Here is a 14,354-nt window from a genome sequence, read left to right as displayed (position 1 = left end):
CGCGGCCAGAGCGCGGAGCCGGCCACGGGGGCGCGTGCGTGCGTGTGTGCGTGTGCGCGCACGCGCGAGGGAGTGTGCGGATGGCGCAGGGGCGTGCCCCCCGGTGCTCGGACCCCCAGCACCGCCGTGGCCCGGAATGCGGGACCCGGGGGTCCCTCGGCGACGGCGCGTGCGCGCTGCCGGGCGCCCGGGGGACGGCGGTGGCCGGCGGCGGGCCGCGCTGGCGAAGGCCCGGGGCGGTGCGCGGCGGCCGGGCAGGGGTTAAGGCTGCGGCGGGGCTCGGACGGCCGGCGGGGGGGAGGCGCGGGGCGGGGGCGGGCCCGGCCGGGGCCCCGCGCTCCGCCCCCGTCCTCCCGCCGGCCGGGGCGCCGGGCGCCGCGCGCGGCCACCCATGCCCTTATAAGGGCGGCCGTCGCCCGGGCAACCAGCGCCCGCCCCCAGCCCGCGGCGCGCGCCCCTGCCCCCGCGCCCGCCCCGCGCCCGCCCCGCCGATGGGACGTTGTGTGTCAAACCGGCCGCAGCGCGAGGCCGGCGCGCGGGGTCGGCGGCGGGGAGAGCGCGGCGCGGGCCCAGGCGCAGGCCCAGGCCGGGCGGGCGCGGCCGCGGCGGCTGGAGCGCGGCGGCCGGCGGCGCGGCAGGCCCCGAGCGGCCGGCGGGGGCGCGGCGGGTGCCGGGGGGCGCGGCGCGGGGCCCCGGCGCGCGCCCGCCGCCCCTCCCCCCGCCGCGGGCGGCCGCGCAACTTGCGGCCAAACTTTCCCCCCGGCCTGCGGCGCGCGCATGGCGGCCCGCTAAGTTGGCCGCAGCGCCCGGCCGAGCGGCGGCCAAGCCGGAGGCCGCCTCCCCGAGCAGCCTGGGCCGGGCCATGGCCCGCGCGCTCCCGCCGGGGCCCCGGGGCGCCGGGCCGCGAGTACCCCGCGCCCCCGGCCCGCGCCTCTAGCGCGCCCCCTCGGGCCGGGCCCCGGCCCCGCGCACGCGTGGGAAAGTTGGCCTGGAACCGGCCCGACCAGTTCCGCCCGGGCGCGCTCACCGGCCGCAGGAAGTTGCTGCAAAACTTTTCTCGGCGGGGTGTGCAGCCGGTGCCCCCCGCGCCCCGGGGCCGGATGCGCGCCGCCTAGGGTGCCCCGGGCGCACAGGGGTGCCCGGCGGGAGGCGCGCGGACAGGGCGCCCCGGCCCCGCGGCCCGGGGGCTATGGCCATGGTGACCGGCGGCTGGGGCGGCCCGGGCGGCGGCGGGGAAAGGAACGGCGTGGACAAGGCGGGCGGCTACCCGCGCGCGGCCGAGGACGACTCGGCCTCCCCCTCGGGCGCCGCCAGCGACGCGGAGCCCGGCGACGAGGAGCGCCCGGGGCTGCAGGTGGACTGCGTGGTGTGCGGGGACAAGTCGAGCGGGAAGCACTACGGCGTGTTCACCTGCGAGGGCTGCAAGAGCTTCTTCAAGCGGAGCATCCGCCGCAACCTCACCTACACCTGCCGGTGAGCCCGCCGCCCCCGGCCCGGCCTCTGGCTTGCGCGGTCACCTTGGGCCAGGCGCTGACCTTTCCGGGCCTGCACAGCCCCTCGGAGCCGGGGGCTCGGCCCCCCGCCCCACGGCTCCCCGGAGCCTGGGTATACAGTTGGCGCCGCAGCTGTGCACGCCCCCCCCATCAGGTGGTCCTCAGCAGCTTCCGCCTCAGTGGGTGGCTCCTCCCTCCCGAGGGCGCCCTGATAGGTGGGGGCGCTGTCAGGGCTCGGACCCTGGGGACCCTTCCCCCCCCCGGCCATCCCTTGCTTGGGGATCCAGCATGAGGGGCCCCCGGCAGGAATCGAACGTGAAACTTGGAGCCGGCAGCTGGCCTCGGCCAGGCCATTGTCTGAGGCCGCGCGGATCGATATGGCGCGCCCTTGGGGTCAAATATCACTTCCAAAGTCGCCCTGGCCACCCAAGGAGGAGGCGGGAGCCCGGCTGCCCTAGCTGGTGCGGGGTGGGGGCCGCAGGGCCTGGGGGCGCAGGGAAGCTGCTCTGAGCCCCCTCACCCCCACCTCCGACCAGGGGTCCCACAGACCCGCAGCATTAGGCCAGGCCGGCTGCTGCTTGGGTCCTGCAGCCCTAGGCAGGAGGGGTTCAGAGGGAGACTGAGAACTGCCTGACCCTGGGGGGCTGTGGCTTGCCACTGCAGGGTGGGCACCTTCGTCAGTGGCTCTGGGAAGCTGTTGTCCAACCCAAACCCAGTTCTCTCCTCACTGGTGAGGTGTCATGCTGCTAGCAAGCCCGACTTTGTATGTGCTGCACCCCCCAGCCCCCCCAGGGGTGAGCTGAGCCCCAGAGTCCTCAGCCACTGTGCTGAGTTCCTCCCCACACAGGCCTGCGGGCGGAGGCAACCAGCCCCCCCCCCAAGGACCCTGGGGCCCTGGGAGGGAGTTTGGCCCCAGCTCTGGGGTCGGTGGGGGGCCTCTAACTGGGCCACCAGACTTTGGCCTCATTTCTGCTGCTGCCTGGCGGCCCGGTCAGGATGGGGGTCTGGGGGGGGTTGCAGTGGTGAGGAACAGAGGGTCACCCTGCTGCGAAGGTCCTTCTTGGACTCTTAACTGCACCCAGCCATCTGCTGGGGGCCTTGGCGACCCCAGTTCCAGCCTATGTAGTGAGTCTGAGGAAGGGATGACTGGCATCCTGGGGCTGGACTCTCAGGACAGCGGGTTGAGGGAAGGGCCCCCTGGGCCATGTTGGGGTGGGGGGCGGGGGCCGCCGCAGTGTGGCCGGTCAGCAGTGTGAGGTGCGGGGGTGGGCAGGACGCCCGACCTGGCCTTTCCACCCCGCTGCCCAGGGCCCTCCCACCGCCCAGCCGAGCTGCCCCCTTTGTTCTGGTTCTGCCTGAGCTCCCTTGCGGCTGCTGCTGCGCCAGGGGCCTCCTCCTGGGACCGTGTGACCCCCAGCGACCCCGGGTCCAGGAGGAGACAGCTCTGGCGCTTGCTGGGGGGGGGGGTATGGCCCAGCTGGGTTGGTTGGGACTGGGGATTAAACTTGGGGACTAACATGTGTGGCCATCACTCCCTGCCCCTGGTGTGGAATCTGGATGTCACTGACCATTTGCTGTGCCGATTGGGGGTGTGTGTGTGGGGGTGTCTGGGCAGGGCAGGAGCGAGCAGGTGCTGGTTGGAGTCAAAGGGTGGGGCCACACCGGTCCCCAGGGAGGCTCAGACTTTTGACTGAGGCGGCTTTGGCCTTTCTCAGCAGAGGAAGGACTTCATTCATTCATTCTTGGTGGTGGGGCCGGCAGTGGTGTGAGGTCTCAGGGTCACAGCAGGTGGGCATAGGCACTGCCTGGCTCCAAACCCTCCTTCCACCCCCAGAGCTCTGCTTTGTCAGGACTCCACTGGAGACAAGACCCCACTCAGCCCCTGGACTGTTGTGTCTCCACCAGAGGTCCTGGAGTCGCTCTCAGGGCTCCCTGGTGCAGAGCATGTGCTCCCCCCCTGGTGTCCCCACCTGGTTCCCAGAACAGGGCTGTCAGGCCTGCCTCTGGCATCTTTTTAGCCTTTGCCACCGACTGCCATTGCCTCCCCCCTCCCAGCTCCTGCTCATCCTTCAAAACCCCATCCAGCATGCCCTTTCTGCTCTACTCTTCCTGTTCATGTCCTACAGGCCGGGCGGGGCCTCTGTGGGACCCCAATGCTAGGGAGGCCCTGCAGCTTCCAAGGGTGCCTTAGAGTGGGGCTTGGTGGTAGGACATGAGGGACCTCCTGTGCCCACAGGTCTAACCGTGACTGCCAGATCGACCAGCACCACCGGAATCAGTGCCAGTTCTGCCGGCTCAAGAAGTGCTTCCGGGTGGGCATGAGGAAGGAGGGTGAGTGGAACACAGGCAGGGACTGGCACCCAGACCCTCACCCTGCCCTCTGGCCTCCCTGAGGTCCCGGCCTGACCAATCCGCTCCTGCAGCCACCGCCTGCAATTTGACCAGGGCAGGCCTCTCCTCACTGAGGCAAAGGGCAGCTTCCCAGCGCCTGACCGGCCTCTTCCCTGGCCCAGACGTCCTCCTGGGGCCCAGCTCTGTGACCCTGAGCCTGCCACTGGGACTCTCCCACCCCACCCGACCCGGCCTTTGACCCCGGGGCCCGGGCAGGCTCTGCTGTTCCTCTCCGCGGCCTCCTCCCCCCACCTTCCAGAGGAGCTGACCACACCTCCTCAGGGAAGCCCTCCTGATTGCTCCCAGTATTCCCACTTCCTGGCTCCTCCCCACTCAGCCTGGGGGCTCAGAGGGCTGTGGCTTTTGTCAGACCTGGCCTGGTGGGATTGGGGGTGTGTCTGTGCACGGGGTGTCTCTCCGACCCCCTCCCTTTCCTGCCCCCAGTGCCTTACGGCTCAGCCTCTGCCCCTCGCCAGGGCACAGGCGGGCCCTGTCCCGTTCGTCCATCAGTTTCCCTTCCCTCACCCCCTGACGGTGGCGCTGGGGACCCTGGAGGGCCGGGGGCGGGGTGGGCGCGGGAGGGCGCGAGCGGGCCCCCGGCTGACGGCGTCCCGCCTGCTTCTTCTCCCCCGCAGCCGTGCAGCGCGGCCGCATCCCGCACTCGCTGCCGGGGGCCGGCGCGGCGCCGGCGGGCAGCCCCCCGGGCTCGGCGCTGGCGGCGGCGGCGGGCGGGGACCTGTTCCCGGGCCAGCCGGTGTCGGAGCTGATCGCGCAGCTGCTGCGCGCCGAGCCCTACCCCGCGGCGGCCGGGCGCTTCGGCGCGGGCGGCGGCGCGGGCGCCGTGCTGGGCATCGACAACGTGTGCGAGCTGGCGGCGCGGCTGCTCTTCAGCACGGTGGAGTGGGCGCGCCACGCGCCCTTCTTCCCCGAGCTGCCCGTGGCCGACCAGGTGGCGCTGCTGCGCCTCAGCTGGAGCGAGCTGTTCGTGCTGAACGCCGCGCAGGCCGCGCTGCCTCTGCACACGGCGCCGCTGCTGGCCGCCGCCGGCCTGCACGCCTCGCCCATGGCCGCCGACCGCGCCGTGGCCTTCATGGACCAGGTGCGCGCCTTCCAGGAGCAGGTGGACAAGCTGGGCCGCCTGCAGGTGGACTCGGCCGAGTACGGCTGCCTCAAGGCCATCGCGCTCTTCACCCCCGGTGAGTGGCGACGGGGGGACCCCGGCCCTCGCGTGCCCACTCCCTGACCCCGGGGATCCCCAGCCCCCCAGACGCTCGGAACCCCCGATTCAGGCCGCGTCTCTCCGTGGAGCGTTTAGCAGCAGGGACGCCCAGTTGGAAGGGAAGGGGGTTGGGGGGCGCGATTCCGCAGGCAGGCGCGGCTGGGCCAGGGCCGGGGGCCGGGGGCGGAGCCTGGCCGTCCCCCGCCCACCCCTTTGTAATCCAGGGCAGCGCCCAGTGCTGTCCCGCTCCGCCTTGACCTACATCTCCCCCGCTCCAGATCCTGCTAGTGGTCCCGGGGGCGCGGGGGGGGGGGGGTGGTGGTGGTGCCCGAGTGCCAGCCCCGGGCCCCGCCCCCGCTGAGCGCCCCTTGCTCCTTGCCGCACCCCCCCCCCCCCCCCCCCCCCCCCGCCTTGCAGACGCCTGTGGCCTCTCGGACCCCGCGCACGTGGAGAGCCTGCAGGAGAAGGCGCAGGTGGCGCTCACCGAGTACGTGCGCGCCCAGTACCCGGGGCAGCCGCAGCGCTTCGGTCGTCTGCTGCTGCGGCTGCCCGCTCTGCGCGCAGTGCCCGCCTCGCTCATCTCGCAGCTGTTCTTCATGCGCCTAGTGGGCAAGACTCCCATCGAGACGCTGATCCGGGACATGCTGCTGTCCGGCAGCACCTTCAACTGGCCCTATGGCTCCGGCCAGTGACCTCACGCCAGCGGCAGCCCGGAGGCTCCCTGCTCCACAGACTCCTGTTTAAAGACTGTGACGTGTTTGTCTTTTCTGTTTTTTCAATGATCATGAAACCAAAAAGAGACTGATTTTCCACGCTCCCCCCACGCCCTTCCCAGAGCCCCGGTGGTGTGGTGACCAGGAACTGGAAATGGGCCAGTCCCGGCCACTGCTGCCCCTCAATGCCCTCCCCCTGCTGGTGGGGATAGTCCCGGCCTGGGCTCCCTGGACAGTATCGGTAAGGTACACTACACGCTGAGAGAATCAAGGCCAATAATAAAGACATTTCCGATCCGCACGGGCTCCCTGCTGTCTCTGACCAGAAGCGTGGGCCTCTTGGCCTGTCCATGACCAGCCCGCCGGCAGTTCCTCATACCTAACACCAGAGCACTGCTTTGCTCACATCTAATCACGTGTCTGGGCTGCAGTGTCCCCAGGAAAAATATCGGATTGGTTTCTCTTTTTCCCTGGGGGATGGGGAACACCTGGTGATGCTCTGGGATAACTCTTGGCACTGCACTCAGGGCTCACTTGCGGTGCTTGGGGGACCCTATGGCGTGCCAGGGATTGAACCTGGTTTGGCCACATGTAAGGCAAAGCCCCTATAGGCCATCCCGTCCTATCGCTCTGGCCCCATGGGATGGGTTCCTCACAGACTATGCTGCCTATTTCCTTGGCCATGGATTGGTTGCAGGATGGGGGTGCAGGTGGGTCAGATCTTCCCAACAAATCTGCTGGATTCAGGCCCTGAGGGGATAAGCACCACACAAAGCTGAGTCCAACGAAGATGGCAAGGAGCCCTGATGCCTTTGAAATGAATGGTCAAGCTTTACCTGAAGCAGGTTATGTCCATGCCGCAAGCCCCAGACTTCCCCTTGGGAGGCTGAGGCGTAGGGGTTGGTACTGCCTGCCAGCAGGAGGCAGGTCTGGAAGCCGCTAGCTGTGCTGTGGGGTAGGGGAGCACTTTTTATCTGGGGTATCAGCACGTCTCCCAAGTTGCCAGGCTGAGTTCACCCCTTTGGGGTCAGCTGCATGCAGACTCTGGGCACCTCCAGAGCATACCTGGGGTCCACGGAGTAAGCTGAGCCACTGAGGGTCAGACCCCTGAGGCTCTGGGCAGAGGTCAGAGCCTGGAGGCCCTAAGTCCCTCTCAAAAACCTCAGTTTACCCCTGGGAATTGGGAGAACAGTTTATTGTATTGACAGCTTGAGGAGTGTGAAGTGCCTGTACACAGCTGCTTTTAATACATATTAGTCTGACTGCAGCACAGTGATCCAAGAGATGGTGCTGAGACCTGGGGTCACCAGGGTACAGGGCAAGAGAGGCAGGCCTGGAGCTCCTGGAAGACTTCCTGGAGGAAGAGTTCCGGGGTTCAAAGGCCTTTGTAAACAGCAAGCTGCCCCAAGTGGAGAGTTGGGGGTTGGGAGAGGCAAGGGCAGCGACAACCCTTTCTAGACCCCAGTTGGTCTTGGGATGCTCAGAAGTACACGGAGCCCTCACTATCTTCTTGCTCATCAAACTTCCGGATCTGCATCTTCAGATGCCTCAGTTTCCCCTTCAGGTAGTGGCAGCGTGCCTGCTTGTCCAGGAATCTGGGATCCTGGGTGGGAAAGTCCGGGGAAGGGGGTTGCTGTGGCAGCTCTCCTTTTTGAGTCTCAGTTTTCTCTCCTGGACACTGGGGTCATGTGGCCGGGCTGCAGGGCCAGAAGGCTGGGGTGCTCCTCACACTTACCTTCAGCTTCTTCTCAAACTCCCTCCAGAGGTGGGCAGTGACCTGTGCCTCCTTCTGCAGGGCAGGAGGGAAGGGCTCAGGCCAGTCCCTTAAGGCCCTGCAGCGCACCCTGCTGGCGGGAACTGGGTGAAGCAGGTGCCCAGGTCACCCAGGAGCCCTTCGCTACTGACCTGGCTCCGGGGTGGGGGCAGTGCGCTCAGCAGGACCTCCAGCTGCTGCAGCTTTGCCTGGGCCTGGCCCACGTTCTGCTGAAGCTTTAAGAGCTCGGGGTACTGGTCCTGGAAGACGGCAGCATATTGGCTTCGCATCCTGGCATTGCTCACGGGGGGATATTTCCTGTAGAGTTTGGGGCATGGAGTCAACACTTCCTTTTGCCCCAGTCCCTTCAATATGCTTCTCTTCGCTTCAGCTGGTGTGGCTGCCCATAGGCTCGTTTTGTCTGGGGAGCTCATGTGCAGCTACTGCGGCCCCAGGCTTGGTGCCTCTTCCCTGCATCCCTGTTCAGAGGCCTCCGGAATCCCACTGGGGCTCAGGGGACACTCACAGCTCATAGTCGGGCACTGGGTGGCGTTTCAGCAGAGGTTTCTCTGGGGCTCGGCCAGGGGGCCTCGTAGCTTTTCGGGGGGCCCTGGAGGGCAGCTCATCCTCAAATACAATCTTCTTGGGCCTGCGCTTGCGAGCTTTGGGTTGAGGCTGACACAGCGGGCGGCGGGCGCTGGTTTCCGTCCTCTGCAGAAGCCGCGGGGATCACGGAGCAGGAGTTACCGCACGGGTAGGAAAGGGGGCGCCCTCAAACGTGCAGTGCCGACTCCTGGACTCACCGGGGGCCGGGGGTCAGGCGGGCGGCTGTGCGGGTGGCCCCGAGGGCCGCGGATGCGGGGCCGCTCCCGGGGAGACATGGACCCCGGGAGGCCCCGGGCCGGCGGGCGCGGGGCGCGGGACGCGGCGGGGCCCGCGCGCGGCGGGTGCGGACGGCGGGCGGCCTGCGAACACGGGAGCTAGAGGACGAGCCTGCGGCGCTGGGCGGGCTCCGCGCACGGACGCTCGCGATTGGCCCGCGGCGCCAACCCGGAAGGGCCCTATGCAAATGAGCTGTACGTCACGCGCCCCGCTGACCCCCCCCACCCCCCCGCTTCTCTCCCGCCGCCGCGGTGCGAGTGTGTAGCCTACCGACAACGTCCCTGGCACCACCCGGATCTCGGCCTGGGCTGCGGGCCGCATCGACGGCTCACCTGTCCCAGCGTCCTGGGCTCCGAGCCTGGGCCAGCTCTCAGAGAGGCGCGTGGGCCAGTGCCGTAAACTGCAGACGGGACACTACTGGACGCTCGCTCCTCAGGACCAGGGCGGTGCCTCGAGGGGCGGACCCGACCGAGGGGGCGGGGCCCGACAGTGTGGGCGGAGCCTGGTTGAATGCCGGAGGGGCGGGGCCTGGCCGTGGCCCGCTGATGCCCCAGGCGACTCCGAACCTTGGAAGAGCAGGACGGAATCCGACTTCTGTTGGGTACCAATGAGTCACTCTGACTCTTAGTTTATTTTTAAGAAAACCCGAGGATTCAGGGGAAACTTTTACTCCACTCCTTTCTTTTCTCAGAAATTGGGGCTGGAAAGATAGCGGGTAGGGCGTTCGCCTTGCACGCGGCCTAACCCGGATTGGATTCCCAGCATCCCATATGGTCCTCTGAGCACCGCCAGGAGTAATTCCTGAGTGCATGAACTAGGAGTAACCCCTGTGCATCGCTGGATGTGAAGCAAAAAAAAAAAATTTGCATCTTTCTGCTTTGTTTTCTGGCCGTATCTTGTGGTGCTCTTGAACTGTGCACCACCCGGCACCCCTCCTGCGTGCAAGATCTGTGCTGTCGTGCGTGCTCCAATCCTGTAGATGCACTCTCGGACCTCATAGTAGATGCATTTTTTGGGGGGAAGAGCATGCTCAGCATGCAAGTGCTGGAGATTGAGTCTGGATTGGCTGCATGCAAGGCATGGGCCTTACTCTGAGGATCATCTCTCCTGCCCCAGCAATTATAGTTTGAAGTACTGCTTTAAGTAACCAATGGAAAATGTAAATGAAATAGAAAAATACAAAATAAAAAGTAAGTTACAAAAGCTTAAGGAAACCAAAAATCGCCTCATTATGGAGTAATTGTTCAGTGTAGTATGAGGTTATGAGGTCAGAACTCGACCCCTCTCCCACCCCAGTAAAACTCAAACCAAAGGGCAAAAAATTGCCTGTGCTGTGCCACGGATGAACCTCACACATGTCCCGGGCCAGAAAAGTCATACAGGACCCTTCAGCAGCCCGCAGATTGGGCCAGCTCAGTGGCCGGAAGGCGGTTGCCCAGCATGCTGCCCCCTTCAGATCGGGATGTTGCAGCCAAGGTGGGGACAGGTTTTCCCAAATGCTGCCAGTGTCATTCAGTCATTGCTCCAGGAATGCTTTCAGTTTAAAGTTCGGGGGCTGGAGCAATATGACAGTGGGTAGGGTGCTTGCCTTGCATACAGCCGACCAGGGTTCAATCCCCAGCACCTCATAGGATCCCCTGAATCCGCTAGGACTGATTCCTGAGTCAGGAGTCAGGTTGAATATCTCCGGATGTGACCCCAAAACAAAAAACAAATTAATGTATAAACTCTGGGTCAGGTGACGGCTCAGGACTGAGCATAGATTCTGCATGAGGGAAGCACGACAACTCTCCCACCCCCAACTTGAACAAAAGCCAAACACAAAATAAAACAGTTTTTAAAGGCACTGCTGCCACTAGGGGGCAGCAGAGGTAGCCAAATGGGTGACCGCTGACCCTCCCCCCTATGTGTGCCGATCCCTTGGGCCTTCACTGGGTCTCTCTGAGCTGGGTGAGCCCCAAAGCTCTGTTCCAGGTGCCAATCCCCCCAAAAGAAGTGCAGCCACTAGAGCATTTACCAAGCTGTACCTGGTGATTCTGTGCAGTGAGCCTGGGGTATGTCCCTGCAGACCTCAAGGGTGGTCACTACACACCCCCACCTCCCTCTTTGTTCCTTAGTCCTCAGTCTGGGGTGGACAGCGGGGCCAGAACTTGCTATCCGGGAATCCCTCGCCCATGGCCATTCAGGGTCCAGCTCAATTCTCTGATATGCTGGGCGAGCCGTGGGTGGGTCTCCAGGCCCATGTGTTGTGTGTGGAGTGAAATGATTGGATGACGCTATCTCAGTGGCTGCTGGGGGTGGGGGGTTGCTTCCTGAACAACCTATTTCAATCCAGGACACTCTCCCCCCCCACTGCCCCTCCTCCAGGCTGATCTCCAGGCTTCACCCCTGAGGTGTGTCCAGCTCTGGCTCACCCCAAGGGGATTCCTGGGTGGGGGTGGCTGCTGACCAGTGGCCCCTTTGCTCAGACATCTCCAGGGACAGGGAGAACGAACAGAGGCTAGAGGTGGTGGGCGACCTTTATTTGAGCTTGGGCACGATGCGGATGAAGAGTATCATGCTGATGAAGATGAAGCAGACGATGACGAGCATGGCCCAGAGCAGCCAGTTGACCGACTTCTGCGCATGCTGCTCCAGCCGCTCGGACTCCGTCTTCAGCTTCTCCAGGTTCTGATCAGCCATCTTCAGTGAGTGCGACAGGGTCTGGGGGCACAGAGGTAGGAGGATGTCCACGGGCCTGTTGGCACCAGCAGCCCCTCCGCCGTGGAGAACGGCGCCTGGGGCCTTTTCCCGGACTCCTACTCAGTCAGCTAAGCCACAGCCCCAGCACCCCTGTGCCAAGTCGCTGCCCCAAGAACAGAGGGTACAGAACCCCGACCCTCACCTGATTGTCCATCTTGATGACGCTCTGGGCCGCTAGTGTGTTGGTCTTGAGGCTCCGTGCCAGGCCCAGCATCTCCTCCGCCAGCTTCTCTTGCAGCTGCTGCTGACGCTGGAGGACCAGGTCGAGCTCGGCAGCCGACTGCTTCTCATCCCCTGGCCTGGGACCTGCCGCCCCACTGAGCACACATGTGGCCGCGAGGTGGGGAGAGGTAGAGACTACCTCTTGGTCCCCCTACCACACTACCTCTTGGGGTGTGGCGCTCAGCACCCCAGGTTCCACCCCCAGGAAGGCCCCAGAGCAGACACTCACCTCCTTTTCCTCACAGGCAGCTGGAGCTCTGCAGAGAAGGTCAGAGAGGAGGGCTGGACGGGATCCAGTCCTGGGGTGATGCAGTCCCCAACCGATGCCTGTCTCACCCCCACCAGCTCCGGGGTCGGAAAGCTCCCCTCGCCTCCACAGGGTTCCCTGCATACTCCCCCCTAGAGTCCAGCTGCGAACATCGGGCCCTGTTTCCTCTGGGGGCCGCTATGACCCGGTGGTGCTCTCAGGACCCTCTTGTGGGCGGGTTTCAAGCAGCAGTCCTCCAGACACGTGGGCACTCACCTTCCGCAGAGTCCTGGGGAGGAAGGAAATGATGTCACCCACCTCTCCTCCCTGCAACGTCTTTCCTGACCTCGGATTCTCCCCCTCCTCAGTCAGGGAAAGTACTGTCACGTCTGGGCCTCTGGCTGTGCATGGGACACAGCAGCTACCTGTGGTGAGGCGAATCAACCCTCACTCTGGGCAGAGCCAGGCAGGCTGGCAGGAGCCACTACTTTCATTTGTGCCTTGCCCCAAACTCCTATTCATCTAGCAAAACCCCATGACAGTGCTCCTCTCTCGGGAAGGCCTATCTGAAGGGCTGAAGCTCCTGACTGTACCCTCCCCCGCTGCGTCCCTGGGCCTGATCTTTTCTGCTGTTCTGGCCACCAGCCCCGCCCCTGGGCCCAGATGGGGTGCTACCGTTCCCAGCAGCTCGCTGCGCATCTCGCTGGTGTACCGCGCCCGGGACTGCAGATGCACTGTCTTGGTAGCCGGAACCCGCTCCCTGGCAGTGGTTGGCACACGCCCTGGGGCCAGGAACTGGTTGGCCAGAGCTTTCTCGGAGGAGGATGTCTGCAGAAGACAAGTGAGAGTGGCGGGGTTGGGCAATGCAGGGACCTGGGTGGGAGTGCTGAGGTCGCTGTCAGGGGAACCTGGGTGCTGAGGCCACGTACTTACCAGCTTCTCTGCCTGCAGCATCCCCTTCAGAAAATCCACTTTGCGGGAATATTCATTGAGCACCTCTGAGGCGGGTTTGCTGCAAGGAGAGCAGACGTCAGACTCTGCCAGGCTCCTGGTTCTGGGGCGGGGGTCGGCCCCCTAGGTCTTGCGCACCCTCCACTCACCTGATCTGGGACTTCAGGGCCTGCAGCATGTCCTCGAGGGCCCCCACATACTAGGAGGGAAAGTGAGAAGTCTGGGGAACACAGTCCAAGAGGTAAGTGGGCGGGGAGGAGGGCGTGGCCATGCGTGGGAATGGGTGGGACCACGAAGGGGCGTGGCTCCAGGTGGACGTGGCGGCAGACCGGAAGGGGCGTGGCCCGGGTGGCGATTGGGAAGCCAGATCGCTACCTCCCACGAATTGGGCCCTTTGAGCCAGCGCAGGCTCCTCTCACCTTTTCCAGGCGCCATTCGTCAGGGTCCCGCTTCTCCGCTGCCATCGACTCGCAGCGGCAGAGCAGCCGCACCAGGTTCAGCTCCAGTCTGGACGCGGTCGTCACCGCTCGGCAGTAGCCCGCGTTTTCCGCTGGCGCCATCTTCGGGAAGGGCGGAAGTGCCCTCTGGGCGGATGAACTTCGCTCGGTCTCGCCGACCTGTTTCGGGCGGAAGTGCGCCTTGCCACCGCGTCCATCTTTACTCCGGGCGGAATCGCTCGCTTATCTTTTAAAAATTAATTTTTACTGAAGCAAATAGTTTATTGAAAGAAATGTAGATGTGAGGCGGGCGAGAGAGAGGGTGGGAAGGGAGGTGTTTAAAACACTGGCCTCTCCAGAGTGAAAAGTCATCCTTCGCTATTTGCTTTATTACTGGACCTGGTCATTCATTAACTGCCAGGTCACGTTCCGTTCGTCCTCATCTTTTGTTTTTATTTTTGGGCCACACGTAGCGATGCTCAGGGGTTATTCCTGGCTTGTACTCAGGAGTCACTTGTGGGCCCACACAGGATGCGGGGGATCGAACCGGGTTGGCCTGGTGCAGTGAAAGTGAGCTAGCTGCTGGACTGTTTGGCCAGTGCGCCCTCTTACTCCATCACCGCCACCCAGAATCCTCCCCTAAGCTCACTCCTGCGTAGATTTTTCTGTCCAGGCACCTGAGTTGGAATAGTGCTTCCACTTCCTCCTGGCCCCGGGGCCGAATGGGCCGATAGGGACATCTACCTCTAGGGAGATGTGAGCTGGCGTGCATCCTAAAGGTGCCTCTCCTGACCAGACTCATTGCAGAGAGAAGCCCTAGGAAGCAGGCCAGCCCCTCACCCAAGCAAGTGAAGCCCCGTCACTTTCAGCGTGGGGGAGGGGCAAGTACACGGCTCCCCAGAGAAGGGGAGGCCTGAGCACCGCACACCATGTAGGCCCCCCCTCCCTGCAAATCACACTTCCCAGCAATCCCCAGGTGTTTGAAAGGTGGGAGCGGTGCAGGAGGGCACTGCCCTCTGTTTCCACTGAGCGGGTTTCTTACACTCCCCCAAGCCCCCCAGAAACAGTTTGGGAGAAGCTGGTGGCACGGGCTTTCGCCTGCATTCCTCCATCTGTTGAGGGGTATGGGGAACCCCAAACCTGAAGCACAGGTCAAGAATATGCAAGTATCACAGGCACTTTTTATTTCGCAGGGCTTGTGGGCCGCCCTTCACAGACCGGGGCCATCAGCACAGAACTGCCCAGCAGGTGTGCAGACCCTTGGCCCACACACTCAAGTCTTGGGGCTCTGGTGCAGGGTGGCT

General features: G+C 64.6%; 3 protein-coding genes across 3 annotated transcripts; 1 reads left to right on the top strand and 2 right to left on the bottom strand.

The window, feature by feature from the left end:
* The first annotated feature begins 1,005 nt into the window (after positions 1-1,005).
* Positions 1,006-6,117, top strand: NR2F6 (nuclear receptor subfamily 2 group F member 6). Its single transcript, XM_056119792.1, has 4 exons — positions 1,006-1,473; positions 3,730-3,824; positions 4,520-5,080; positions 5,521-6,117. The coding sequence occupies exons 1-4, from the start codon at positions 1,190-1,192 to the stop codon at positions 5,793-5,795; spliced, it is 1,215 nt and encodes a 404-aa protein (XP_055975767.1). The 5' UTR covers positions 1,006-1,189; the 3' UTR covers positions 5,796-6,117.
* Positions 6,118-6,930: 813 nt separating this feature from the next.
* Positions 6,931-10,627, bottom strand: OCEL1 (occludin/ELL domain containing 1). The gene is made up of 7 exons (XM_056119668.1): positions 10,606-10,627; positions 8,784-8,851; positions 8,373-8,534; positions 8,096-8,280; positions 7,722-7,887; positions 7,552-7,605; positions 6,931-7,419 (listed from the first exon to the last, which is right to left on the bottom strand). Exons 1-7 carry the CDS (start codon positions 10,625-10,627, stop codon positions 7,297-7,299), a joined length of 780 nt encoding a protein of 259 aa, XP_055975643.1. The 3' UTR covers positions 6,931-7,296.
* A 340-nt stretch (positions 10,628-10,967) lies between these two features.
* Positions 10,968-13,206, bottom strand: USE1 (unconventional SNARE in the ER 1). Its single transcript, XM_056119814.1, has 8 exons — positions 13,033-13,206; positions 12,763-12,812; positions 12,596-12,674; positions 12,338-12,490; positions 11,939-11,951; positions 11,645-11,672; positions 11,336-11,510; positions 10,968-11,154 (listed from the first exon to the last, which is right to left on the bottom strand). Exons 1-8 carry the CDS (start codon positions 13,171-13,173, stop codon positions 10,972-10,974), a joined length of 822 nt encoding a protein of 273 aa, XP_055975789.1. The 5' UTR covers positions 13,174-13,206; the 3' UTR covers positions 10,968-10,971.
* Between the last annotated feature and the right edge of the window lie 1,148 nt (positions 13,207-14,354).

The sequence above is a fragment of the Sorex fumeus genome, unplaced genomic scaffold (assembly GCF_029834395.1).
Source record: "Sorex fumeus unplaced genomic scaffold, SorFum_2.1 ptg000041l, whole genome shotgun sequence".
Lineage (NCBI taxonomy): Eukaryota > Metazoa > Chordata > Mammalia > Eulipotyphla > Soricidae > Sorex > Sorex fumeus.
Note: the sequence above shows the minus strand (reverse complement) of the source record. Positions and strands in the feature narration are given on the sequence as shown.